This window comes from Bactrocera neohumeralis, chromosome 5, assembly GCF_024586455.1.
Source record: "Bactrocera neohumeralis isolate Rockhampton chromosome 5, APGP_CSIRO_Bneo_wtdbg2-racon-allhic-juicebox.fasta_v2, whole genome shotgun sequence".
Classification (NCBI taxonomy): Eukaryota; Metazoa; Arthropoda; class Insecta; order Diptera; family Tephritidae; genus Bactrocera; species Bactrocera neohumeralis.
This window is the reverse complement of record NC_065922.1, coordinates 44,941,880-44,968,474: the sequence shown is the minus strand read 5'-3', so window position 1 is coordinate 44,968,474 and position 26,595 is coordinate 44,941,880. Positions and strand designations below refer to the sequence as shown.

The 26,595-nt window shown below is 37.2% G+C and overlaps 5 protein-coding genes across 7 annotated transcripts in view; 2 read left to right on the top strand and 3 right to left on the bottom strand.

The window, feature by feature from the left end:
* LOC126758963 (zyxin) overlaps window positions 1-16,195 on the bottom strand; it is a 206,380-nt gene extending 190,185 nt beyond the window's left edge. Inside the window, exons 1-2 of the mRNA XM_050473461.1 lie at window positions 16,111-16,195; window positions 9,147-9,728 (exon numbers count right to left, since the gene is read on the bottom strand). Of these exons, the coding sequence (XP_050329418.1) occupies window positions 9,147-9,620 (474 nt within the window). The 5' untranslated portion in view covers window positions 9,621-9,728; window positions 16,111-16,195. The remainder of the gene's footprint in view (window positions 1-9,146; window positions 9,729-16,110) is intronic.
* LOC126758960 (UV excision repair protein RAD23 homolog B-like) lies at window positions 1,736-23,765 on the top strand. 2 transcript variants are annotated; one of them, XM_050473458.1, is made up of 2 exons: window positions 1,736-5,356; window positions 23,677-23,765. In XM_050473458.1, the coding sequence occupies exon 1, from the start codon at window positions 3,924-3,926 to the stop codon at window positions 5,328-5,330; it is 1,407 nt and encodes a 468-aa protein (XP_050329415.1). In that variant the 5' UTR covers window positions 1,736-3,923; the 3' UTR covers window positions 5,331-5,356; window positions 23,677-23,765. The 2 variants fall into 2 exon arrangements, with proteins under 2 accessions (XP_050329415.1, XP_050329413.1); XM_050473456.1 differs by lacking the exon at window positions 23,677-23,765 and adding an exon at window positions 6,834-7,764.
* On the bottom strand, window positions 10,058-16,213 carry LOC126758956 (histidine--tRNA ligase, cytoplasmic). Of its 2 annotated transcripts, XM_050473446.1 has the most exons (6): window positions 16,111-16,208; window positions 11,859-12,288; window positions 11,571-11,783; window positions 11,077-11,505; window positions 10,402-11,001; window positions 10,058-10,336 (listed from the first exon to the last, which is right to left on the bottom strand). In XM_050473446.1, the coding sequence occupies exons 2-6, from the start codon at window positions 12,141-12,143 to the stop codon at window positions 10,133-10,135; spliced, it is 1,731 nt and encodes a 576-aa protein (XP_050329403.1). In that variant the 5' UTR covers window positions 12,144-12,288; window positions 16,111-16,208; the 3' UTR covers window positions 10,058-10,132. The 2 variants fall into 2 exon arrangements, with proteins under 2 accessions (XP_050329403.1, XP_050329404.1); XM_050473447.1 differs by lacking the exon at window positions 11,859-12,288 and having other exon boundaries at window positions 16,111-16,213.
* LOC126758953 (protein SPT2 homolog) lies at window positions 16,182-19,774 on the bottom strand. Its single transcript, XM_050473444.1, has 5 exons — window positions 19,567-19,774; window positions 18,863-19,213; window positions 17,717-18,797; window positions 17,527-17,650; window positions 16,182-17,426 (listed from the first exon to the last, which is right to left on the bottom strand). The coding sequence occupies exons 1-5, from the start codon at window positions 19,624-19,626 to the stop codon at window positions 17,255-17,257; spliced, it is 1,788 nt and encodes a 595-aa protein (XP_050329401.1). The 5' UTR covers window positions 19,627-19,774; the 3' UTR covers window positions 16,182-17,254.
* LOC126758949 (LIM domain-containing protein jub) lies at window positions 23,458-26,595 on the top strand. The gene is made up of 7 exons (XM_050473440.1): window positions 23,458-24,707; window positions 24,778-25,180; window positions 25,246-25,386; window positions 25,452-25,621; window positions 25,688-25,750; window positions 25,805-25,970; window positions 26,031-26,595. The coding sequence occupies exons 1-7, from the start codon at window positions 23,712-23,714 to the stop codon at window positions 26,279-26,281; spliced, it is 2,190 nt and encodes a 729-aa protein (XP_050329397.1). The 5' UTR covers window positions 23,458-23,711; the 3' UTR covers window positions 26,282-26,595.

Here is a 26,595-nt window from a genome sequence, read left to right as displayed (position 1 = left end):
GATATAGAATGAGAGATTGCACCAAACTAAACAATGGAGACGTAAGCAAACGAGAAACACTTCCCACGCTCAGCCTTAACACCTCATTAATCCATAAATAAGCATAGACGAACAAAACTATTCACGGAAAGGAACTACAATGGACGAAGCGCTGACAAAAAGGCGAGCAACTGCGCCGTCTGTTATGCATTATAAATAAATATTATTAATATTATGTATTGGCAACAACTTTAGGAGGTTACATGCCGAGATATGTCTGTCACTGCTTATGTGATTGGGATAGCATGAACCCCTCATAGAGTGTTATGGTGTGGATCGTGAACTCATCAAGTTCAGTAAGGAAACCAGCCAACCCCTAATTGAAATTATGCGCCAGTAAATTCGAATGAAGCTGCGCAGTGGAAACTGGAGTACTTCTACAATTTAAATGGCATGAACGGATAAACTTATGAGGCGGTGAAAAAAGTAGAGCGTAAAAAATACCAACCATATCGAATGCAGAGACAAAAGCCATACTAAACGGAAACAAAAAGCAGAATTAGGAAAATAGTAAAAAAGTACAGAAATTAATATTAAATTTGAATTTAGCAGAAATGATTGCACAGTGTGTGTGGAGGGCAGGGCAGCGTGATCAAAGGGGAGGAAAGGTGGTGTACGCTAAAGGAAAGCTGTCAAATGCAGTTGTGCATTGGACCAACGAGAAATAACTGCATATATAATTATGGATATACATATGGTGCACACATATACACATGCAAACATACATTTTTGGGATTTCTCAGGAAACTCTATGCAGCTTTGAACTCCAACTGTTTGAAATCGAACGAAAGCATTCAAGCATGACAAATTCATTCAGAAATTTATCCAAGTCAACGCACACGCTAGCCGCGCAGTCAATTACATAAATACATACATACATATATGCATGCATATCCACGTATAAAGACCGAAATACATATAAGGAAGCTATGCTTGAAGGTCAGTGATGATTTTTGAAGGGGTAAATATACATACATAGGTTGTGAAACACCCGAAGTGCGCATACTTGTAGGATCACAACACAAAGGAATTGAAATTTTAATTTCTCTTAGAAATATTTATACAGAATTACATACTTATTTTTACATAGAACAATTTTAGTAGAGAGTATACCGCTGCCTTGGACAATAATTCGTGCCAAATATCGGGAAGATATCTTGTCAAATAAAAACTTTTCCATCCAAGAAATTTTTTGGTTTTGATCGTTCAATTTGTATGACAGCTATATCCTATAATAGTCCGATATCAGTGGTTCTCACAAATGAGTAGCTTCTTGGGGAAAAAAGAACGTGTGCAAAAGTTTAGATGAATATTTTCAAAACTTAGGGACTATCTTCAGGTATGTATAGGCAGACGCATGGCTGAATCGACACAGCTCGCCACGCGAGGATTGCACCGCGACCTTAGCTCTATTGTGCCCTCTCCTAAATCACAAAGACTCACCTAGCCTGAACATATTGATAAAGACCAATATACTGCTAGGTGGTAGTGAGGCGTTGTAATCTCTATTTAGAAACATGGATCCAAGGGCCTTTATACTTCGTCTGCAGATTGCTACGCAGTCAGTTAGCAGGTGTTCTGGAGTTTCAGGCTTCCTGTCGCAGAACTGACAATTCGCGCAAGAAGCGAGACCAATGTTGTATAAATGCTTCTTCAGCTTGCAGTGGCCAGTGTTGAATGCGAGAAGTAGCCTGAGTTTGTGCCTTGGGAGGTTGATTACATACATACATACATACATACATACATATGTACATATGTACTTATTTAAACCTGCTGAGGTTGTAACCCATTAGTAACTTGGCATGGCGCATGCTTTGGAGTTGTTGCTAATATCTCTCCCTAGGTACTCCTTCTTCCTTTATGTTATGGGAACCACCGCGATGAAGGGTTAGGTCCTACCTTGTTTGTGGATGCTGCGGAGAACGAGATCATCAACCAGTTTCTTCCCGGCTATACCTCTGTAACCGAGCACCTAGAAGAGGTGCATTTAGTTACGTTCCGCCAGAGATTGCTTTAAGTGCCGCTTGACTATCGCTAAGTATGGTTATACGTTCTTGCCTTAAAGGGGTTTTCTCTATGCAACGACTTAAGACTTCTGCCTGAAAAATGCTCGGAAAACTTTCCATAGGTATGGAGAGTTTTGTGCGTGGTCCAGCGACTCCTGCACCAATTCTCTCCGACGTTTTCGAGCCGTCGGTGTACCACTTGATTGTACTACCCCTAAGCAGGAGCTCGAGAGGGGAATCGTTCCATTCAGCCTTGCTGCTAAGAGTCACCTTGAACTTCTTGGTGAAGTTTACCCTGTTGGTAATGCTGCCCCTTGGGAGAAGAGCCAATGGTATTACACCACTTAACTCTTTCATTCGCTGGAATGAGATTACCATATCTCTGCCACACCCTTCTGCTGTCCTTTGGAGCAGTGCATGTTTGGCTGCCTGACCGATTACAAGGTGAAGTGGTAAGAGCTCAAGCATGAATTCAAGTGCTGCCGTCGGACAAGTGCCCATTGCAGCCGACATGCAGATACATGCAAGTCGTTGCAGCTTCCTCCCAAAAGTTGCAGCTTCAATAGTTGGAGCCCTACCGAAGTATGCGAAGCTTTTGAAACCCAAGCCACCGCCCCATACGTGATTATTGGTCATCATGTAACAATCCTTGGCTTGCAGCCTCAGGGTTTACCAGCTAGTCGATTGCACTCCACTAGTGCATCAGTCGCTTTTACTATTGTCAAGTCAACATGCTGCTTCTACCGCAGAGTGGAATCCAGCGTAACCAAGGTATTTGACTATATTGGTCATATCTACCTCTTTGCACTAAGGCTTAGGTTCTCGAGCCGGGCAAGGACCAACGTCTCTTGAATGGGATGATCATCGTCCTAGATGGGTTGATCTCAACTCCACTGGACCATCCTTTCTTCCTCTTCTTTACTGGCGTAGAAAACGCTTACGCATTGTATCAAATCGCAGAGTACAAACATACTTGTCGAAGCTTAAGCAGATGCTACGGTCAAAAAAACCCTGGAGACTAAAAATATTTGTGCTAATGACTTTGGGTGCACCAGGTACAGGGAAAAGTAGTTTAGTCTTAACTTTAAACATTATGGAGCATGGAGATCAGGATTCTACTGTCAAGGATCCAGCCGGAACGGACTATCTTTATTTTGCTTTGACCGCGAGTGATTGCGAGGTGTTATATTAGAAAAATCGATTTGTGATTCGAGTGTTATTTTTGGAATAGAAAGAGGGCAGTTGAATCAAAGAGCGCTTGAATGATAAATGCGGTGAATATTTTCATTCGATAGCGACCGTCAAAAATTGGATAAACTATCGCAAACCTCTTTCGCGAAGGATACCTTGGTTATGAGATATCTGAGACAGTAGATATCTCAAAAGACCGGGTGGGTTGTGACCGTAAGCATAGACCCACTGGTAGTAACATACACACCAGAGACCCAAGAACAGTCGCAGCAGTGGTATTCATCCGTCAAACCTGCTTCGAAGAAGGCGAAGACTTGGATATATGCCAAACAGCTAGTAAAGGCAAAACGATCACATAAATCTAAGAATTGTAGACAATAGTAAACAATAAATAGTAGCGAGTAAAGAATAATCTTCTCTCCAGTAACTCTCCATTTAAAGAACATGTTACAATCATTACGGTTATTGCAGGGAAAATAAGTTAAATAATTGAAATTGGTAACCTTATTTTTGACATTCTGCCCCCAGAATTTCCAATGTTTCCCTTCGTGATAGGTTGGCATTAATCTGCTTAGCCATGCTTGGTTTGTATTGTTTATAGACACATTTTCAAATTTTATTCAATGTGTTTTTGTAACAATTTCGGTTAAAAAATTCAAAATCAATTGTGAAAAATTTGTGTAGAAAATGAAACTTACAATAAAAAATTTAGACCACAAGAGTTTCGTAATCAACACCTACGGCTTGAAAACTGTTTCCGATTTAAAACGTAAACTCTACAATGTAGCCGTTACAAATCTACTACCCGAACGACAACAACTCCTCTATGCGGGACGCGTCTTGAAGGACAACAAATTGCTCTCTTCTTACTCCATAGATGAGCGTAAGTTTTTATTGGTCATGGCAAGAAAGCCTTGGAGAACGTCGAACACTGGTGAAATAATGCAACAAACCACCAACAATAATAACAGTAACAACAAAAACAAATTGATGACAGAAAAAGCTGGGCAAAAGCCCGTAACCGTTGGGCAAGGCGACAAATTAAATAACAATGGAACAGCAAAAGAAATGAAAGAGCAAAGAAGAGTCCGTATAAAGCACATTAAAAAGAAGCGAAACACCAAAATTTTGATGGCCAAAAGTTCGATCAAATTAAAGGCATCCAAAAGCGTTGCGAAGAAAAGACATAAGTCACAAAATAAATTTAAAACTAGAACATCTTCAAGCGCTTCCTTGTCGCACGAAGATAGCCGAGCAAACAATAAAACACGACAGGATTCAGCAAGCTCTACAGAATCAACCGATTCGAAGCAAGCACGATGTCGATGTCGATGTCATAAAGTAAAAATAACAACTAACAACAAAACAATGAAGTCAACAAAATCCTTGCTGAGCACCAACAGATTGCGCATAACGAAGAACGCCAGCAAAATGCAGGCAACGAAGCGAAAAATATTGAAAAAATCGACACAACAGCAAGTTTGCGATGAGCACGTACTGCGACAAATTGTGGCGATGGGCTACAGTGAGGATGATGTGCGACGCGCTCTAGTCGCTAGCTTCAACAATCCCAACGAAGCTGTCGATTACCTTATAGAGCAGGTGCAAGAGCGCGTCGGACACCGAACCGCAGTAAAACAGCACCAGCAACAGCGGCGGCCACAAACCGCGAATCAGCACAAAGCTAAAACAACGGAGCAGACGAAGCTCAATCAAGCGAACGCCCTGGCATTTCTGCGACAAGATCCAGACTTCAAGAATCTGCGACGCCTTCTGCGTAAGCGGCCGAACGTGCTGCAGGACGTCATAAGGCGTATCGATGAAACCCAGCCGGAGTTGTTGTTAATGCTGAAGGAGCATGAGAGTGAGTTTCTGCAGTTGTTGCACGAAAGCAGTGCGGAATCGGAGGATGAGCAGTGCAGCCATTGCAACTACAATAACATGCACATCTCGCCGGAGGAGGAGAAGCACATAGCGCGTTTGGTGCGCATGGGTTTCAAACGTCAGATGGTGATCTTAGCCTTCATAGCTTGTGATCGTAATGTCGAGAAGGCTGTGGACTATCTCTGTCGAATCGATGACATACACATTTGAGCGCCGCGCCGTTGAGATTTTGCAAGGTAAAAAATATATAAAGTTAGATTCAATTAATTTGTGTTTTTTTTTGAAAATTTCTTGTAATTTTATCATTCAAATACTTTTAACTGAATAAATTTTAGGTTGCACATCGCAACCCCAAAAACGTATATCAAAATAAATGCAGTGAACAAAAAAAAAGAAATGCACTTGCGTAAATTTAACTGAAATTCGACAACAACAAACATACAAATTAAAAATATGCAGTTATTCATTTATTTACAGTAACGTTGATTGGATGATAGCCTCGTGGCGGTTAATGTTACTTAATCCTATTTATTTAATTTTATTTTATTGCATCAGTTTATCGATAGGGATGAGTCATTGCAACCCTTTGAGTTATCATTGCATCTTAGCGAGCAATCGATGTTTCGTCGCTGTGTTGCGCATGTGCACTTTGATGGTTTCGGTTGATTTTTAAGCACAAAGTCAAATAGGAGAAAGGGTTGATAAACAACTAAAAGAACTCCGTATAAATTAAGGGTGGAATTCTCTAAATCTAAGAACTGAGATTAACAGTAATTTAATATGTCCCGAAATGCAGGAAAATGAAATCACAACAGCATGTTTACAAATAAACAATGCCCACAATTAGGGGCCTAACAAAGTCGAAAGTTAATTGCTCTTATCGGAGGAAGCAATTATAAAATTTTGTTCTTGTTGTTGTAACTGTAGATCCCCTTAAGCTTCAGATAAGTTGTCATCGAGGTCATCCAACATTATGCACACAAAATGTGCTGTTTCGACGGGGTTGGACCATAGAGAGAGGGGTGTTAGATATGTGGGGTTATCTGGGTATGCAAAGAGGTCGTTAGAGTCATACGGGGACTCGTTGCATGCTGGACATATGTACATATGTATATTTGGTATGTCGGAGTCGATTCTGGATAAATAGGAATTTAACTGGCTACAGTATCAAGAACGAAGCTGCTACAATTTCCACGTAATGTTCTACGTTACAGGAATTGACTCGGATTTTATCCGGCTAAGGGATGTTTTTTCGAGATCTTATCTTGTTTGGACCGGTTAGTTGTTATATAAAATTTTGTCTTTCTTATTTGCAATCAATTTTTAACTTAGTGTAGATGGATCCGACAACTTAAAACTCATTTTACTCGAGACCCTGTTTTCAGCTTCAGTAAGGAAAACTTCTCAGAACGGAGAGTCCGATCGATTTTCAAAATTTTCCAAGACCTTACGCTATATTTGTACCTATACTTGTCAGATAATGATTGAAGTAATAAAATTTCTGGTAATAATTTTTTAAGCCACTGGGAAGTGTAAATTTTTTCACAAAAAAAAACTTTTTTTCCGGATGCCGCCTTTTTGTCTAAAATCAAAATTTTGCCTAGTTCTTTGATCTTTACGTCTCATCTATTGTAGCAATGAATTTTTTTGGTTTTTGGATTAATAAAATTCTAAGCAGAAAAATCTTCCTCACCGCCAGACACTTTTTTTCAGAAGTCATCCAAGAGATACACAACTTCTTCGTCGATTAATGTGGAATGGAGAAGGTACCATTTTCTATAAGAGAGTGCCACTGCTGGCCTACGGCGATGATATTGATATCATTGACCTCAACAGCCGCGCCGTTAGTTCTGCTTTCTCCAGATTGGACAAGGAAACAAAGCAAATGGGTCTGGCAGTGAACAAGAGCAAAACGAAATATCTCCTGTCATCACGACGATTGTCTGCGGCTTGGCTCCCTCATCACTCTTTACAGTCATAACTTCGATGTCATAGACAATTATGTCAGCCTCGACGCATAATAACTCTTACTAACAGGGGCTATTTCGGACTGCGTATGCAATTGCCGAACAAGACCAAACTCTACAAGTCACTCCTCATCCGCTTCCTGCTATATGGTGCAGAGGCATGAACAATAACAACATCTGATGAGTCAGCATTATAACTTTTCGACTGAAAGGATCTACGGAGAATTTATGGTTCTTTGCGCTTGGGCAGCGATGAATACCGCAGTCGATGGAACACGACGGCATAGACATAGTTCAGCGAATTAGGAGACTACGGCTACGCTAGTCGCCCGCATGGATGAAAACACTCCAGCTCCGAGAATATTCGACGAAGAATCCGCCGGGGGAAGCATAGGAAGAGCTCTACTACGGTGGGAAGGTCTGACAGATAGAGACCTGGCTACGCCAAACAGCGAAAAGGAAGACCGACTGGCGCGCTGTTGTAAACTCGGCTATAACCATGTAAGCGGTGTCTACGCTAATAAAAAAGAAGATCCAAGAAATCTAGATACGGGATCAAGGAAATCCAAAATTTTGAAAACGATTCGCCGATTATTAAAGTAAATTTTGTTAATGAAATTTTTTTTATTTATTTATTAAATAATATGCCACTCCGAAAAATTCTAAAAAAAAAGGGGGTTCTCTGACTTTCTAGTTGAAGGTGGCGCATCGGTCAAAGTTTTGTTCATTTGTTATAGTAATTAGACGGTCTGTGGGAGAAAACGAGAGAAAGCTTGAAAAGAAAAGATGACTTTCATTCTTCAACGGACTGAAACCAGTTAGAGCTGATGACCTGCATTTCAAAACTGTCAAACTGTTAGCATCTTAAAATGGCAGATAGCTTTTCAAAATTAGAACCACATGGACAGAGTAAACCGTTACTACAATACAATGAGGAAGGGTTTGAAAAGAAAGTTGCGCTGGAAGCGAAAAGCCAGTCAATCGAAAATCAATTATTCGAGAACTATTGACAGCGAAGCATAACTGCTTTTACTATGACCTTTTAATTACGGGTTTCGGGCTTAAATATGCCCTTTAAAATGCTTTCGGCTTAGGGGAGCTGGCGATTACGTAACCTCCATTGTCTGAGTAACGGTTGTTAGTTTTGTTTAACGGGAAGGCTAAATCAGTGGTCATCATCTAGCGGTAGCAATCTCGACGAAATTGCATTATAAAAATGGGATGTTACAGGAGTTCAACGATAAAGGTAACATATTCAAAGAGGTGGTCCGTGGATTTAAAGATTTTGTAAGCGAAAAGTTGCAGTTTATGATCGTTATCTGTCTATGCAACTATATGACACATGGATGAATAAGTGAGAATTTTTTTCCTAAATTGGTTAACCTATTTTATGTTCGTGTGAAGTTCGGTCTCCATAGTTCAATTAGTGTGTGTTTGAGAGGTATTTGTTTACGACGCAAAAAAACGGTGTTGACATTTGAGCGAAAGCAGGTAAAAGATCTATATACCTAAGCCTACTATTTATCGATTCAAACACGGATAAAATCCGAGCCAATTCCGGTAACGTATAACCGCCTATCGTGGGAATTGATTCTCAATATCTCTAAAGGATCGCCAAGCGATGAGCGAAATATGCTCGAAACATTAGCCGAAACCGTAAAACCCCAAACTCGAACCCCGTTCCCACGACAATCGGGTCTACGTAACCGGAACGGACCAAGATTTGTCAACTCGGCATAATTCTGTCGCTACAACAACAACAAACTCGAACTCACTGAAGGCCATCAGAGCCAAAACTTATAAAAAGTGTATAGAAATTTTGATTAAGCTTTGCCAGTCCGGGTCAAATTTGATCAGACGGTAAATAAGGGCTTCAAAATCTTTAACCTCTTATAAAAACAATGAAAAAGTATGTTCAAAACGTTGGTGACAAACAAAGTTAACTATTCGTGGTATTAAGGATAACCAACTTATTTTCTTTGCACCGGATTACTTTTCCAATTACACAACAAACGGTTATTTAATTACTTAGATTAATCGAAATTCAATTATCACTTACCTTAAAGCTCATTTGTACATTCGGCGAATTCGCCATCGACGGCATTTGCATTGCTTTGGTATTTGTTGTTGCTGCTGCACCAGTTGTTGCTGTAGTTTTCTCGTTGTTCTGTTGTTTAGTTGTGGTTTTATTTTTTCTTTTCGTATAAGTGCGTTTGGTGCGCTTGTAACGTCTTGGCCGACAGTTGAGAAACTCAATTTCATGCTCGTTCACCGCTGGCGGTGGGGGAACCGGTGCCGATACCGGCGCATAACCCATATAATCGAAAGTATTTACATTCGGCATGACATTGCCAAGATTTTGTGGTTGTAATTCTAGCTGCGGATATTGTGGCTGGTATTGTTGTGTTTGTTGCATGGTCTCGTAAATCATTGTGCTCGCATCGAAGGGTGCCGGCGGTGTCACCGTTGTGACACCACCACTGGCGTTAGCATTCTTAAAGCGGCCGGTCATTGCATTTAGATATTCCGGCATTTTTTCACTTAATTGTTTATGTCTTTTTTATTATTTTGTTTACACTGTAGTTTGGGTTTTAGGTAAAAAGTTTTGTGTTTTGGGATATTTTGGAATTTTGCTGTTTAGCTGCAATAAAATTTACAATTTTTGTTATAAAATTTATTCAGATGTTTAGTTTAAGATATAAACATTGTAACGAATACTGCTAAAGTAAATACTAATAATTTTTGTTTACTAAAATTTTTTTTTAAATTATTTGATTTCTTTTTATTTAAAATTTTGGTATTAATTATTTCTTTTTTAATTTTTTATATTACTTTTTTTTTTCTTTTTACCTGTGTAAAAGAAACAACAATTTTTTTTTTTATTTAAGCCCAGTAAATGCCTTTTTATTTGTGAATTCATTTAATTTTTATTTTATCCATCTGCATCGCATATTTTTAATTTACTTGTAATTATATTTTGTGATAAATAAATAATTCAATCTATTGTAGCCTGCTTATAGTTATCACGCAAGTAGCTCAAGCAATTTAATTGTTCAAACGCTTCTTTATCTCATTCCCCAATTCGGTCAGTGATATCTCCTCCTCCTTGCGTGTACTCACTTCACGTAACTTCACAACGCCTTTGGACAATTCCGAGTCACCAAACACCACTGCGAAAGGTATTTGATTTTCCTCACAGTATTGCAACTGCACTAACAACTTAGGATTAAGCTTATAAGAGTGTTCAGCCTTTAGAGAAATAACACATATGTATATCAAATGCCAACGTAGTTAGTGAAATGTAGAGCTCTTACCTTAATGCCTTGGTCCCAGAGGCTATTCAAAATGCTCAAACGCTTTTCGTGCAAGCCTTTATGTGCCGATGCTACATACACCTCCACCTCATTGGTGCGTGTCTTTACGCCGGCTGCCGCATTTTTGGCTTCCAATACGGAGAAGATACGTTCCACACCAATGGAGACGCCAACGCATGGCACTTGCTTGCCCTTGGGATCGAACATGCCGACCAGGTTGTCATAACGCCCACCGCCAGCCACTGAACCGACAGCACCTTGTTCCTCCGCAGCATCAGCACCATTCTGCGCAATCTTCGGCTCGGCCTTCAGCACACACTCATAAATTACACCGGTATAGTAGTCCAGGCCGCGTGCCAGACTCAAGTCGAAGCTAATCTTTGGCGACAAACCCATAGCATCGCAGTACTTCAGCAGCAGCTGCATGCTTTCCAAGCCTTTAACGGCACTAGACACAGATTTCAATTTTTCATCAGCTTGCAGCTGTGCCACAAGCTCAATACCGCCACTCAGACGCACATATTCACCAATTTTATCAGCAGCGACAGCATCCAGCCCCTTTTCCTCAATCATTTCCTTACGCACTTCAGCCCAAGGAGACTATCAGCGAATAACAAAGAAATATATACATGAAATACATTATAAATAAAGATTTGTTAGTTTTGTGTAACTCACCTTATCCAACTTATCTACGGCAGAGCAAATAGTGCGGAACTTATCCGCAGGTACACCACACGCCTCGAACATGCCATCCAATAATTGCCGATGATTAATTTTAATCACATATTCGCCAATGTCCAATGTATCCAGCACTTCAGAAACAATTTTCACGCACTCTGCATCTGGCAGCATGGGATCAAAAGTGCCGGCAATATCGAAATCGCATTGATAGAATTCACGATAACGACCGCGTGTCATAGCGGGATTATCACGCCGGTATACTTTGGCGATATGGTAGCGCTTTAAGGTAGATATTTTACTCATAGCCAGGTAACGTGCTAGGGGCACAGTCAAGTCATAGCGTAGCGACAAAATTTCGCCACCTTGATCTTTGAGATCGTAAATGAGTTTGGAATCCTCACCATACTTGCCAGTGAGCACCTCCTGTAAGCAAATGCAAAATAAATATATATATTAAGGAATCGTTAGTGCTTTCAGCGTACACTAACCTTTAACTCAAATACAGGCGTATCGATGGCTTCGCCACCATGTTTCTTGAAGACCGCCACAATCTTATCCAGCACACCCTGCCGCAACATCATCTGCTGTGGCGAATAGTCGCGCGTACCTTTTGGCGTCTTGAGCGTAAACTTCTGCGGCGTTGCGGGGCCATCGCCGAGCTTCGCTTTCAGCGCTAACAAACGCGCTACCTCTTCATCTATCTGAAAATCCAATAAAAAAAACAGTTTCGGTTGCACAAATGGTATACATTATTTAATGCATGTACTAAAGCTAACCTGCGCCAGTTGTTGTTCTAGCAGGGTTGCCTCTTCATCAGTCTCATTATTGCTGTTGATTGCGTGGTTTTTCTTTTTTCTATGTGAAATTTCATTTGTTGAAGCACTTTTGAATTGCCCCACCTTATGGTTGGTGGCGCAGTGACGACACGTTTGCTGATCTGCGGGCCCGAATTTTCGTCCGCCGCTGAACGTTGTACACACAAATGTGGACCAATTTGTTATTGGCCGACTTTTTGTATGACCAATTAAGTAAGCAGTTTGACGGCCAATCGAACGCAACATTTTTTATGTTTTATTTAATATTTAATAGGATTCTATAGTTTTACAGATTATCTCGTTTACAAAATTTTACTCAATTTGAGTTCGAATAATCTTGTGTGGAGAATTTTTTGGTAAAGATTTAATAAAACGCGCCGATTGTTTAAACCTAAACAACAACAATAATGAAACTGATTAGAAATTGTCTCCGAGTGGAAAAAAACAAACATATTCTTAGAGAAATTCGTAACTTACGATGCTATTTTTTACTGTTAATAGTTGACGCGCATAAACAACAACAGAGATTATTTACAAACATATTAAGCAAAATTATTTATTGATGAAAATGAAGCATTACTAAGCGTGAGGTTAATTAGATGGAAAAGTGTGAATGAAGATGATGTGTTATGTGAACAGATATGTATAATTGAAAAAGGATATACAGTGTGCGACAAAACTAAAGCACGGAATCTGCCTTGTCGGTATTTAACCGAATAAAATCATAAAGTAGGCATTACGTGATGTTTTATTGATTTGTATTATTAGTTCATGTATTCTTCTTTTAAAATTAGTAAAAATTAAACAAATTAACTTATTAAAAAAATATATAAAATACCATATATGAAAAACTCCAAAAATTTGGTGCGACAAAACAAAAGCACGAAATGGTTTTATGATTGAAAAATTTATGTCTTTCAATATTTGGTTGCGTATCCCTTATTTTTCAATACAGTTGCACATCGGCTAGGCATGGACTCAATTAATTTATTTGATATGTCCCAGGAAATGCTTTTCCATGCTACCTTCACTTGAATGTATAAAACGGCCTTATTTTTACAATTCTCAAGTCTGATTTTTCGATCTACAATTTACCATTGGTTCTCTATGGGATTGAGATCAGGTGATTGTGCGAGTCGCTTCAAAACCTCATTCCTGTTATCAACAAACCACTTTTTTACACAAATAGCAGTGTGTTTCTGGTCGTTGTCATGTTGATAACTCCATTTTAAAGCCATTTCTTCTGCAACATGTGGCAGCATTAATATTCTGAGAAATATTTTTATGCTTATATTTGTCCATTATACTGTTTATATGATGAATTTATCCTATTGCATTCCCTGGAAAACAACCCCACACTAGTACATTGTCTCCACCATGTTTCACCGCGCTTGTTTTATAACGTTGATTTAGGCGTTGTCCCTTCGGTCTGCCTACCAGCTTCAGCCCATCTCAATCTTTGATATTAAACTTCGATTCGCCAGAAAAAAGTACAGTTTGCCATTTGGTAATCGCTCAATTTATGTACATCCTCACAAATTCCAATCACGCCAGTCTGTTCTTTAAATAAATAATACGGCTTTTTTGCAATAACTTGCTACAGGTAGCATGAAAATTCCCCATCGACAGCTCGACGTTGTATGGATCTCTGTAATATATTTAACCGTCTTGTCTTACAATAGATATTGCCGATATAAAAGGGTAATTTTTATTGCCCGAATGACTCCCTTATCCTCTCGTTCGGTTGCTCTCCACGGCCGTCTACCTCTATGCGCTGTAACCAAAGAGCTTGATTTGCCAAATCAGCTAAATGTTCGGGAAACATTAGGATGATTTATTCCAAACTTTTTTGCAATAGTCATAACCGATTCTCTTTTCTTAAAATCCTTAACAAATTTTTTTCTAAAATGAACAGAATACTTATTTCGAGCCATTGAAATATCTTTCTCTTTAACATACAACCAACCGTACTGAATGACGAACTGCAACTGAATATGCATTAATATTTTTCTAATTAGGTAATAACTACACATATCCAACATTTTTGATCATTAAAAACCGTTTGACAAACAATTAATGTGCAATTAATGTAAATTCTTAGGTATGTGCTTTTGTTTTGTCGCACCAGATTTTTGGAGTTCTTCATATATTTAATTTTATATAATATTTTAGTAAGTTAATTTGTTTAATTTTTACTAATTTTAAAAGAAGAATACATGAACTAATAATACAAATCAATAAAACATCACGTAATGCCTACTTTATGATTTTATTCGGTTAAATACCGACAAGGCAGATTCCGTGCTTTAGTTTTGTCGCACACTGTATGTATAAGGAATTAATTTACACAAATTATGGTGCGTCTGAAACCAAAATATAAAAAAAAACTAATTGCGTTTAATTTCTGTTAAAATTCAATTGGGATTGAAATTTTGTTTTATGTGATTGCAACATTCCGTTATATGAGCATGTGTCAACGACCGTGTGAAAATTAGTTACATTACCACATAATAATGAAATGAAAATGTTATAATTTTAACTTACGAGACTAAATTCTACGAAGGGAGACTATTTTACATATTTTTGTCTTCTAAAATATTGCATTCCATCGGCCACAAATTGCTGCGTTGGAACACTTCATTATGATTGAATATTTAAAGTCATACGTTGTTTAAACATATTCTTTTTATAAGATAAAAATATAAGGAATAGTTTATAAATGAATGTATATAAACATACCTACCTGAAATATGTTTTAAATAACAAACAAAAAATAATAAACCGAGTTTTCATAGAAAATTAAGCGTTGTTTATGAATACTCATAATATACTAATTTTAAAAAGTAAGCTAAATATTGGCAAAACAACATTTTGGAAAAATTATTCCACAAGAGTATAATTTAAAGAAATAATGAATGTTATAATCAAGAAGGAAATATATATGTATATGTACATAGATATACATGCATACCTACATACATATGTATGTACTTGTATGCATGTATTTATAATGCTTAGACATTTTGGCTTCTAATTAACTGCACTTAGTGCATAGTGATCTTCTGCCATACATTCATACATTACATTAGAATCTAGGTACTGGATGCATACATACATATGTATGTTTGTACATATGTACATACATATGTATGTATGTATATATGTAAAATTTCATATGCAACCCAATAAGACTAAAATCAAGTTTAGTAGAATAGATGCCACTCGTCAAAGTGCTTACCCATGTCCATATTGTAATGTGTTACGAAATTTCAAGGTAATTGGAGCGCCAGCTTAAGCATCATAACCAATCCAGAATTACAGTGCATTCTCGCATTCAAGTTCAAAAAAATATATAAAATTAATTGACGCAAAAATCAAAAGCCAGTTTAGGAGGCATGAAGCAAGTTGATCTGTAGACTATGGCTGCACGCGGCAAGCCCCTAAAAATGAATACCCACGATACCGTTACACGTAACTGCCGTTCTCATATAAACGACATTACTTTTGCTTGCAGAGCATAATATGAATGTGTGTGTAATTTTTTCTATAACAAAACATAAAAATGCTATTAGTGCTTTTGAACACTGAAAACCGGTCCATGGCACTGCATTCAAATATATATACAAGGTGCCTCAGCAATAACAATAGTCATTACTTATTTTAGTTGCTGGCCATTTCGATTCGAAAGTGAATGTTTGACGAAAATCTGCCAGCAATATAGACTTACATTGTGTATTTTGTGGTAATTTTAGGTAACCAGGCAAGCAGTCTGCATAGCCAAAGCGCAGCAGTCAAAGCTTCCCTCCCCCCGCACGAAACGCTCTATTACATTCATTATTAATTATGGTAGACGCGAGTCAATGCTGCTGCAGCAATGAATCACCCGAAGACAGTAGATACCCTGTCAAAAGCTAACAACACCAACAACAGTAAAGCAAAGAGTTTTTTTTGGTTTGAAGGTTTTTGCAAGACATTCTAATTATCTGATGAAATCTCTAAAAAAATTAACGAATATTTTTTAATTTAGAAATGTGTACCAACTATTATTATATACACTTACTTTTAAATATATATATATAAACATATAATGAGTGATGAAGTATTTTGTTTTAGTAACTTGACTTTAATATGGGTTCAAGAATAAGAAAATGATAACAAATAGAACACCAATATGATTTGAGTCTCGGGAAAACAGCTGCAGTGATGAGCTTACCTTTTCTTTGGTTTCCTTGGCTGCTTTAAGTTTTCTAACTAAATCGCCTTGAATTTTAATTTCTTCGAGTATCTGTTCACGCGTCTCACTCATTCTATTCTACACAGGTGTTAGTTTTTTCTAATTCACAATTTTAATGTATGTTTTTTTTCACAGATGCAGTCCCGTTTTTTAGTTCGTTTGATGCAAATTATTTCTCACTTCAAACTTACACTAACTTTGCACACTACTCTACTTATAGAAATAGTCTAACGCAATTTGTAATATTTCATTCAATATTCACTTATTTTATTTATATAAAATAATGCAAGAAAATGTATTACCAAGCACAAAACGCACACGCGGTGGAAAATGCAAGTTGAACGAATACGTTGCTATTGCGGAAAAGGTAAAATATTTGACAGTTCGTTTTGACATTTCTTTTGTCAACTGTCCTCGCAAATAAACTGAGAGTTGCCCAATTGTATGCACTTAGCAATAAATACACAAAAGTTCAAAAACTAGGTCGAACTTCCAACAGATTTGGTTTGATGGTAAAGAAATTTTGACAATTAACTGATTTTAAGTAAACTGGCGGTATCCGGCAATTGGGTATGTAACAAGTCCCAACAAGAACAAAACAAACTAGTGGTTTACAAAAACAACGCACCCCTTGGAAATTGAAGCATAATTATGTGCTTTACAATGTTAGTAGCAATTGATGCTGTCACTTTGTTGATTAATATATGTATGTATTTGTATTTCCCCTTCTTATGTGTGTGCGTATATTTTCCCTATGGGCTAAATCACACTAATGATGAAGAAATAACGTTTCTTGTTTAATAATTGCAAAATTTTATTTTTCACTTTTAATAGTTGTATTTACGTATACAATTCAAAACTTTTAGCGAAAATCTTAAATAAACGTACATATGTAAATGTTTATGTACAGTAATATATAAAAATATTGTGGCTAGATTAGACTAATTGAAAGCAAAGCATTTCTCACAATAAAAACAAATAAAAATTTTAACAAAGTTTGTATAAATTGGGAAAGCAGTAAAAACAACCAATTAACCGAATGTAATTTAAATTGTAGTTACATAATAATTAATGATATTGCGAACTATTATATCGAGTACTCAAGTACTTTTTATGCGTTAACTTATAGTTTTCGCTTTTTCGCCAACATCTTGCGACGTTTTTCGATCGCCTCCAATTTCATGTCCTCCAAGTCTTCTTGTATTCCTATTTTTTTACTAATATATTCCTCACGCTGCACTTGCGCAAAGTTGGATTCCATAGCAGCATCATCATCGTCATCTAAATCACGATACCTACACACAAACAAAGAAAATTCTCACAAATTAGCTACATTCTTTTACAACAAGGACGAATAATAATTGAATTTCTTGTAGCAATGTTCTACATACGTACTTTTGTTTATCATAGCCAAATATAGCGCGTATATGTGACGAAACATCTTCTTCTTCATCGCCATCGTCAATAAAGTCGTCCATCTCTGAATCGTATTCCGAATCATCATCTTCAATACGCAGTCCTATTAAAAGAGAATAAAATTTATTTTTAGTCTGCATTGTGTTATATTATATGTTTTGAAACTCACTTTTATTTGGTTGTGGCTTCTTTGTTTCCTTGCCGCGATTGCGCTGCACATCGGACGGTGGAAACTGCCGCGTCTTTTGTACATCTGGAGGAGGAAACTGACGCGGTTTCACAGATTTCATATCACGGGGTGGAAACTCGCGAGTTGCACCATTATATGGATTCTTACTCGTCGAACTGCCATAAGGATTCTTACTGCTGCTGCTAGCTGAGGCACTGATAGATGACCCCGATTTTGTACTAACTGACGAAGGTTTATATGCAGCGGAATGAGATTGTTTGGCACTTGATGAAGAAATAGCTGAGGCGGATGTACTCTTCGCATGAGAACTCAATGTGTCCTTTTGTGATGATACTAAAGTCGATGCGGAGGAAGGATGTTGCTTTTTAATACCATTAGTCCCGCTAACAATAGTCGAAGACTTAACAGCAGAACTTTTATTATATGAGGATTGTGTTGTCGTTGTAGGCGTAGACTTGGTTTGGTTTAATTTTGGGATACGTCCATTTGGTTCCATGCGGTTGGGTGCACTCGACGTCGCCGTACCGTTTTCTCGGCGTTCCTTTCCCGAACTGGCTCCCAGTGTACGTTCCTTTTCTCGTTCTCGATCTCTACGTTCACGTGCTTCCTTAGCCCGTTGTCGCTCCTCCATTTCCTTCTTCTCCTTCATTGTTAACAAACGTTCTGGCTCTTTTTTCTTAACAACTGGCACTATTTCAACCGGTTCATGCTGTTTTTGCTCAGCTAATTTTAGTAAAGCTTTAAAGTCCATTGGAGGTGGTGGTGGTTTACGATTCTTTTTACGATTTTGTTCCTCTTCTCGTTTCTTTCGTTCCTCTTCACGCCGTTCCGCCTCAGGATCATAAAGAGGTTTGGAAGAACTTGGTCGACTTATACTGGGTTCCTTAATACTGCTACTTAAACTAGTGCTACCATGCGCTATTCTTTGTCCTTTAAGACCTCTTTTTTCTTCAATTTCACGTGTAATGGCAGCTTTTACCCGTTCCTTTGTTCCTGACAGGTCTCTTAGCGACTGAGGTCTACTTGGTGCAAAGCCTTTGTCCTCTTTTACGTCTTTCACCTATATAAATGTAAGACGATTTTAGTACAAAAAACTCTTATTATTAATAAATATACAGTACATACCTTTTCTATATATTTTGCATAAAAAGCGTTTGCCTCGGTTGAAACATATCCATAATCATCCTGATCGGGTTGGTCAGGTCCGGACATCGTAACAGCTGTATGATCTGTATTTATTGCATCGTCCAAAACCGATTTATTGGCAGATTTTGTGACTTTTAGCATTTTTCTTATCTTATTTTTTGATTTCTCGTCTCGCATTGCCAATAAGTTAGCTAGCTTTTGTTGTTTTTCTTTTTCTCGTTCACGCTCCTCCTGCTCACGTTTTTGTAAAAACTTTTGTATATTCGCTGACAATTTCTTCTCCTTTGATTCTTTTTTCGGAGGAGCGAATTTAGTGCTATAATATTTGCCCTAAATAATACAAATATATTTATTTAGTTCCACATAGTATACGATTGATAAGCATAATAGTGATAAAATAGACAATGGAGTTAAGCAGAAGACAGTTTAATGAGAAATACACTGACTTAGAAGTTAAACAATCTACCAATCACCATGAGTCTTATCATGTATGCACCAGGGTTAACCAGTGAAAACGTTCGACAAACTCTTTCTTTTTTATGAAATTCATTTTCATGAAAGAATAATTTGTAGTAACTGTTCCTAAAGAATAATACATGATCCTGCCACATATTATTCATTATTTAATTGCTTAAATTTGGGTGGTATTGAACCCACTGAACAGCTGTTGGCCGTATTCTTACCTCATTTTTACTGTTTTCACTATTTTTCTTTGCCACATGCAGCAAAGTTCCGAAATCCATTTTAAATAACTTCCTATAGAGATTTAGATTATCTTTTCTTTTTAAATGGGCTTAATACTAAGCAGTTACATGTATATTAAAAATGTCGCGTTACTTTTACGATTTTGCAAAATTTGAGAACATGAAATCTGAACTAATTTTTTATGAAGACTGATAGAAAATTACCCTTGCTGACAGATATATATTGAAATCCGATAAATAGTTGCTAAAATTACCCCAGGGATGATTTTTGTAGGGTTGCCAGATGTTAAAATTTGTAATTTAAAAATTTACTGTGTTCTTTCGAAATTCACCATGGCATCTCTATTGTACCAAAATTTTAAAAATTTTTTTTAATTTCTTATAATTGACATTTATTAGAATTTTGGCGTTATTTTTTGATATTGCCAAAGAGAAAATTAATTAAAACTTAAAGCTTTACTATGTCTTCATAAAACTCACCAACATACTTAATTTATCTGTTCTATAAATAACAGAAGAAGAATATTTGTGTATGTATATGATAAATATTTCAGTTTTAGATTGTTTCTCTATTTTAGTAAAAATTAATAACATTTTTGTATCTTTTATATGTGACAGTTGTTATTTTAATTTTGGTCACATTTCATTCATCCAATCCTAATATATCATATACATACATTGGGTAGTCGAAGAAGTCTTTCCGTATTTCTAATCAAACTTCAACTTACTTTTTCATATTTATACTAATAAATAATTAAACAAATGCCATTTTGGTCGACCATTTTTTGCCAATTAATATAAATCGAAATTTCGTGAACGGAATCAAGAGAACCATTGTTGGGCCACTCGAACTGATACAGGATCGTCTTCGTAAACTTCACAAATTTCATTGGTGGCTTGCATGGCATTTTACACAAAAATTTCAAAATATAGCGAATTTCTTCATTATTTTCACTCATTTTTTATCAGCTGTAACTAATTAATTATTTTTGGTCAAATGAAGCTTAAAATCTTACCTTTACCAACACTGGAGATATACGAATGCAACGTGAAAAGACTTTTTCGACTACCCAATATATGTATGTATCGGGTGATTTTTTTGAGGTTAGGATTTTCATGCATTAGTATTTGACAGATCACGTGGGATTTCAGACATGGTGTCAAAGCAAGAATGATAGAATACAAGATTACGACACTAGTTTACAGTTAGTTTTTTTCGGTTTAGCTCTTGACAATTCTTACAAAAACAAATACATTGTGCAACAATTTCGTGACGTCACACTTATGCGTTGAGACGAACAAGCATAAAAATGCATACAAATTGTAAACAGAAAAGTAAACACTTTTTGAAATTCCCAAAATAATATTAATTCATTCGTATTTGCAGGAAAAATTTCAGTGGAATGTTTAGAATATTGTTGCGAGAAAATATGTATTTAATTAGTTTTAGGCACATCCACAATAAATAGAGTAGCACGTGTGGAAATTGTTCAAATGAAGAAAACCAGTGTAAGTGTACTGTTGTATTTATTTAAATTTCTAAGCATAAATATATTAATTTTTTTAAATGAAATGTGCAGTGGCTTGTTGTAATAATTATTATGCAATTAAAGGATCGAAATCGAGTTTTTTCAGTTTTCCGGCCGATTTAAAAGTTGCCAAAAAATTGGTGTTATTTTGCAAAAGAAATGATATATTTAATACTAAATTAATAATTTCACAATTCTTTTATCATAATTTCATACATCTGATACATCTGAACTTATAATATATGTATATATTTATATACAACACAAGAAACGTCTTCTCCATTTGAATCACAACTTAATAGACAGTTTTATTATCAATAGGCCGATATATTTCTTTAGAAATGATTCAAATCTTTTCACTCAACAATATTCAATCGCTTCACTAAAACTTTTTATTAAAATCGAAAGAATTAATAATATTTTGCGAATTTACAAAAGTGTTTACTTTTCTGTTTACAATTTGCAAGCCATTTGACAGTTTTTCACTCTTCTTCTTCTCAACACGTAACTATGACGTTTCATAATGGCGGTTGTCGTAATCTTGTATTCTATCATTCTTGGTGTCAAAGAGAAAGATGCTCAGTATGCTTTGACATTTCATCATGAATAGACTTACTAACGAGCAACGCTTGCAAATCATTGAATTTTATTACAAAAATCAGTGTTCGGTTCGAAATGTGTTTCGCGCTTTACGTCCGATTTATGGTCTACATAATCGACCAAGTGAGCAAACAATTAATGCGATTGTGACCAAGTTTCGCACTCAGTTTACTTTATTGGACATTAAACCAACCACACGAATGCGTACAGAAGAGAATATTGCGTCTGTTTCTGAGAGTGTGGCTGAAGACCGTGAAATGTCGATTCGTCGCCGTTCGCAGCAATTGGGTTTGTGTTATTCGACCACATGGAAGATTTTACGCAAAGATCTTGGTGTAAAACCGTATAAAATACAGCTCGTGCAAGAACTGAAGCCGAACGATCTGCCACAACGTCGAATTTTCAGTGAATGGGCCCTAGAAAAGTTGGCAGAAAATCCGCTTTTTTATCGACAAATTTTGTTCAGCGGTGAGGCTCATTTCTGGTTGAATGGCAACGTAAATAAGCAAAATTGCCGCATTTGGGGTGAAGAGCAACCAGAAGCCGTTCAAGAACTGCCCATGCATCCCGAAAAATGCACTGTTTGGTGTGGTTTGTACGCTGGTGGAATCATTGGACCGTATTTTTTCAAAGATGCTGTTGGACGCAACGTTACGGTGAATGGCGATCGCTATCGTTCGATGCTAACAAACTTTTTGTTGCCAAAAATGGAAGAACTGAACTTGGTTGACATGTGGTTTCAACAAGATGGCGCTACATGCCACACAGCTCGCGATTCTATGGCCATTTTGAGGGAAAACTTCGGAGAACAATTCATCTCAAGAAATGGACCCGTAAGTTGGCCACCAAGATCATGCGATTTAACGCCTTTAGACTATTTTTTGTGGGGCTACGTCAAGTCTAAAGTCTACAGAAATAAGCCAGCAACTATTCCAGCTTTGGAAGACAACATTTCCGAAGAAATTCGGGCTATTCCGGCCGAAATGCTCGAAAAAGTTGCCCAAAATTGGACTTTCCGAATGGACCACCTAAGACGCAGCCGCGGTCAACATTTAAATGAAATTATCTTCAAAAAGTAAATGTCATGAACCAATCTAACGTTTCAAATAAAGAACCGATGAGATTTTGCAAATTTTATGCGTTTTTTTAAAAAAAAAAGTTATCAAGCTCTTAAAAAATCACCCGATATTTTATACTAATAAATATTAAAAATAATAATAATATTATTATTATTATTATTATCAATTTATTGAAAATGGTATTATTATTTATTAGGTATTGGGCGTTGCCAGAAAAGAAATTAACTTAATTTAAAAGTTTTACTGTGTTTACTTAAAATTTACCAACGTTCTGGATTTCTCTATTATAGATTATTAAAAAAATATTGATCCTTACATTTCTGATGTATGTATATTACTATAATATTGAATAGAACAACATTACCGACAACTGCAATATATATTTATTAATATAATAAAAATATATAATATATTACAAAAAAAATAAATACACCATATTATTTTATAATAACAAAATTAATATGTTTATGAATATATTTTAAATTGCAAACGCATTTAGCTGGATAATAAAAATTATAAAAAATAAATTAAAAAACGTTTTGAATGTTAAGCATATATTTTTCTATTCTACCTACGGCAGCTCTGGTTATATTTCTCTTTGTTTTAGAAAAATGTCACTCTTTTACTCTCTTTTGATAACTCCAAACTGGGGAGCCTATTTTTATCTTTAGTGGCAACTCCAAGGAGCGATTTCATTTCTTTCTTTCGTATTATTCATCATTGTCTCCTAAAAATTCCGGAAATTCCTTCTTGGATTCCGTCATCTTTTTATTAAACACATCGTAGTTCATTTCATAATCAATCATAAATTTATGAGGTACTAAATTGAATTTGTTTGTGTGGTACCGGTGTATTGAGGTAAATACTTTGACTAACCACAGCACAACAAAGCAAATCGAACTTCAGAATTTAATCGATGGCTGGTCAACGCCGCAATGAAAACCTCAGTGAAGCAATGCAACGTTTACAAATGGGGGAGGATAAAAGTGCGCTTAACTCACCCAAATACCCTGCAGTAGCAAATTATATACGACAGCATGCAGGCAACACTCCTATACAACAACAATCTGCAGAGGAGTATAAGTTATACGAGCGCACAAATATAATTGCTTCTTCTAAATATGCCACACCCCGTCCAATTGAGCAGTTGGCCGCTGATGCGAATATAAACAATGTTCCAATTTCCCAACCAGTGTCCAATGGTATCGGTCCGACGGCAGGCAATAGTCCTCTATATACTGGACGCAATGTCATGTATGAAAAAAAGTTATCAACGAAACAATCTCCAGTATACGAAAATCTCGAATTTTGCGGCGGCGCTGTTGGTATTCCAACAGACTCGTACTTCGAATCTACACATAAACGCGCACAACCTCAAAGTCCCACAGCAAATCCGTCGCGTGGTCAATATATGATAATGCATGCCAGCACAAGTGGTGGGCGCTTTGCTCATACGCCAGTACCGGAACATCATGCGGACACGGCGCCTATCTATGAAAATATTATACCACATTCCGGACAACGTGCCCAGCCACAAGCCTCACCAGCGACTGCCACTATTTACCAACATGCGGAGATATCAACACAATTAAGCGGTGCTGGTAATGGTGCATTAACCCCACTAGCGCCACATCATATACGCGAAAATTCTGGACTGGATATGGCAGTCTTGGCATCTCCTATGCATCGGCGTAGTACATCGAATTCTTCATTAAAAACAGCAGCGTCCAACAGTACTGTCGCTGCTACTGCTGGTGGTAGCGGTTTATCATCCCCAACACAGCGTTATCGCAACCTTTCCTTGCCCAGTCACCCTAACAGTATACAAACATCGCCTGCAAAATCGTTGGCTTCTAGTACAGCTAGCAGTAACGATTACAAGCTATTGCAACACACACCAATCAAAAATACGGTAAATAACTGAAAGTGTCATAACTTTTGCCATTATTATAATTGTTTTCTTATCCCTTTTTTTGTAACAGCATCACATTCCCACACATCACCCCATTATCAATGTGTCTGTTAATCCGAATTACATTGAAGAAATCAACAGTTCGGATTATGTTTGCATGACCGCTAACTTGCACCGCCAGCCAGCTAGAAGCCCTACAGGAGGCGTACAGTCCCTACGATCAAATACCACTGCGCTCGCTTCAAGCAGTAGTAGTTACCGCAAGTTGTGTAATGAGTCGCCCGTTTATGTGGGAAGCAGTAGTGGTGGCAGTGAGCTGGATAAACAATCAGCATTGACTGGTGCACGCAAAATTTCGCCAATGAGCGAACGTAAATTCACACAATCGCCACTTGCTATACCGCAACGTCCTTTGTCATCGGGTGGCGCTGCGGCATCATCCATTTCACCAACACCATCTCAAAATAGTACTGGTAGGATATCGTCTTACTACTTACGCCTGTGGATAAGTAACACAAGTTATTTGTTTACTTTATAGGGCTCTCCAAAAACCTGCTACCATATAGCGTGACACCACCACGTCCCACCGGTCCTACCGAAGCGCAGCGCAAAATCGAAGAACTCACACGACAACTAGAGGAGGAAATAGAACAAAGCGAAGAGCAGGGCGAGTATTTTGGTAAGTTATTGCAGGCATGTTGTTGTTATCTACAACTTTATTTTGCTGTTTCTTCCTATTTACAGGTATTTGTCATACGTGCGGTGATAAAGTGAAGGGTGCTGGTCAAGCTTGTCAGGCTATGGGCAATTTGTATCACACGAATTGCTTTATTTGTTGCTCTTGCGGACGTGCGTTGCGCGGTAAAGCGTTTTATAATGTGCATGGACGCGTTTACTGTGAGGAAGACTATATGGTAAGGATACTGCTTGATTTCAATTCTGTTTGAATCGTCAATATTCATATGTATACTATTTTTTAGTATTCGGGTTTCCAGCAAACAGCAGAAAAGTGTGCAATATGCGGACATTTAATAATGGAAATGGTATGTTGCTCGTTCATCGTTTTTAATATTTTTAATAATAATAATTTAATACAGATTCTGCAAGCGATGGGCAAATCTTATCACCCCGGCTGCTTCCGCTGTTGCATCTGCAATGAATGCCTAGATGGTGTACCCTTTACGGTGGATGTGGATCATAAAATTTACTGTGTAAATGACTATCATCGCATGTTTGCGCCAAAATGCGCTAGTTGTGGCAAAGGTAGTTATTTTTTGTTAATTTTCTTTTAAGTAATTTTAAGATACAATTGCTGCTTTCCAGGCATAACACCTGTAGAGGGCACTGATGAAACAGTACGCGTCGTCTCCATGGATAAGGACTTTCATGTCGATTGCTACATCTGTGAAGAGTGTGGCATGCAGTTGACCGATGAGCCCGACAAGCGTTGCTATCCCTTAGATGGACGCCTATTATGTCGTTCATGCCACTTGCAATGCTTAGCCATGCAGCAGTCTTCGCCACACGTCCGGCATCAGGAACCCGTGTGCGCATCATATCAATACATGGGTTAAAGACAAAAAATAATTTGAGTGCTCAAATGCGTATTTATACATAATTTACTCATATTATGCATTCCTAATATTATACGCGAATGGAAGGATCAAAAATTAGTACATAAGTCGTACAGTTGAACGCACAATTTTTTTTTTACTATAAAATAACGGGAATTTTCAAATTTATGGCTTTTGAAAATATTTAAAGTTAATTAAAAAAATACACTCTGCACACAGAGGAATCCAGTGTGACAAACAGTGTTATGCAACAACTTAAACAGTTAGTTGTGGAACAGTTAATAATCCAAAAAAAAAAAAAAAAACAACAAAAA

Coding starts and splice junctions, on each gene's coding strand:
- LOC126758960 (XM_050473458.1), top strand. CDS start 3,924: ATGAAACTTACAATAAAAAATTTAGACCACAAGAGTTTCGTAATCAAC.
- LOC126758956 (XM_050473446.1), bottom strand. CDS start 12,143: ATGTTGCGTTCGATTGGCCGTCAAACTGCTTACTTAATTGGTCATACA. Junction 11,784..11,858: donor TAGAACAACAACTGGCGCAG/GTTAGCTTTAGT, acceptor TTGGATTTTCAG/ATAGATGAAGAGGTAGCGCG. Junction 11,506..11,570: donor CGCCTGTATTTGAGTTAAAG/GTTAGTGTACGC, acceptor ATTTGCTTACAG/GAGGTGCTCACTGGCAAGTA.
- LOC126758953 (XM_050473444.1), bottom strand. CDS start 19,626: ATGGATTTCGGAACTTTGCTGCATGTGGCAAAGAAAAATAGTGAAAAC. Junction 19,214..19,566: donor GTGAAAACAGTAAAAATGAG/GTAAGAATACGG, acceptor TGTATTATTTAG/GGCAAATATTATAGCACTAA. Junction 18,798..18,862: donor ATGCAAAATATATAGAAAAG/GTATGTACTGTA, acceptor ACATTTATATAG/GTGAAAGACGTAAAAGAGGA.
- LOC126758949 (XM_050473440.1), top strand. CDS start 23,712: ATGGCTGGTCAACGCCGCAATGAAAACCTCAGTGAAGCAATGCAACGT. Junction 25,181..25,245: donor ACCATCTCAAAATAGTACTG/GTAGGATATCGT, acceptor TTTACTTTATAG/GGCTCTCCAAAAACCTGCTA. Junction 25,971..26,030: donor ATGCGCTAGTTGTGGCAAAG/GTAGTTATTTTT, acceptor GCTGCTTTCCAG/GCATAACACCTGTAGAGGGC.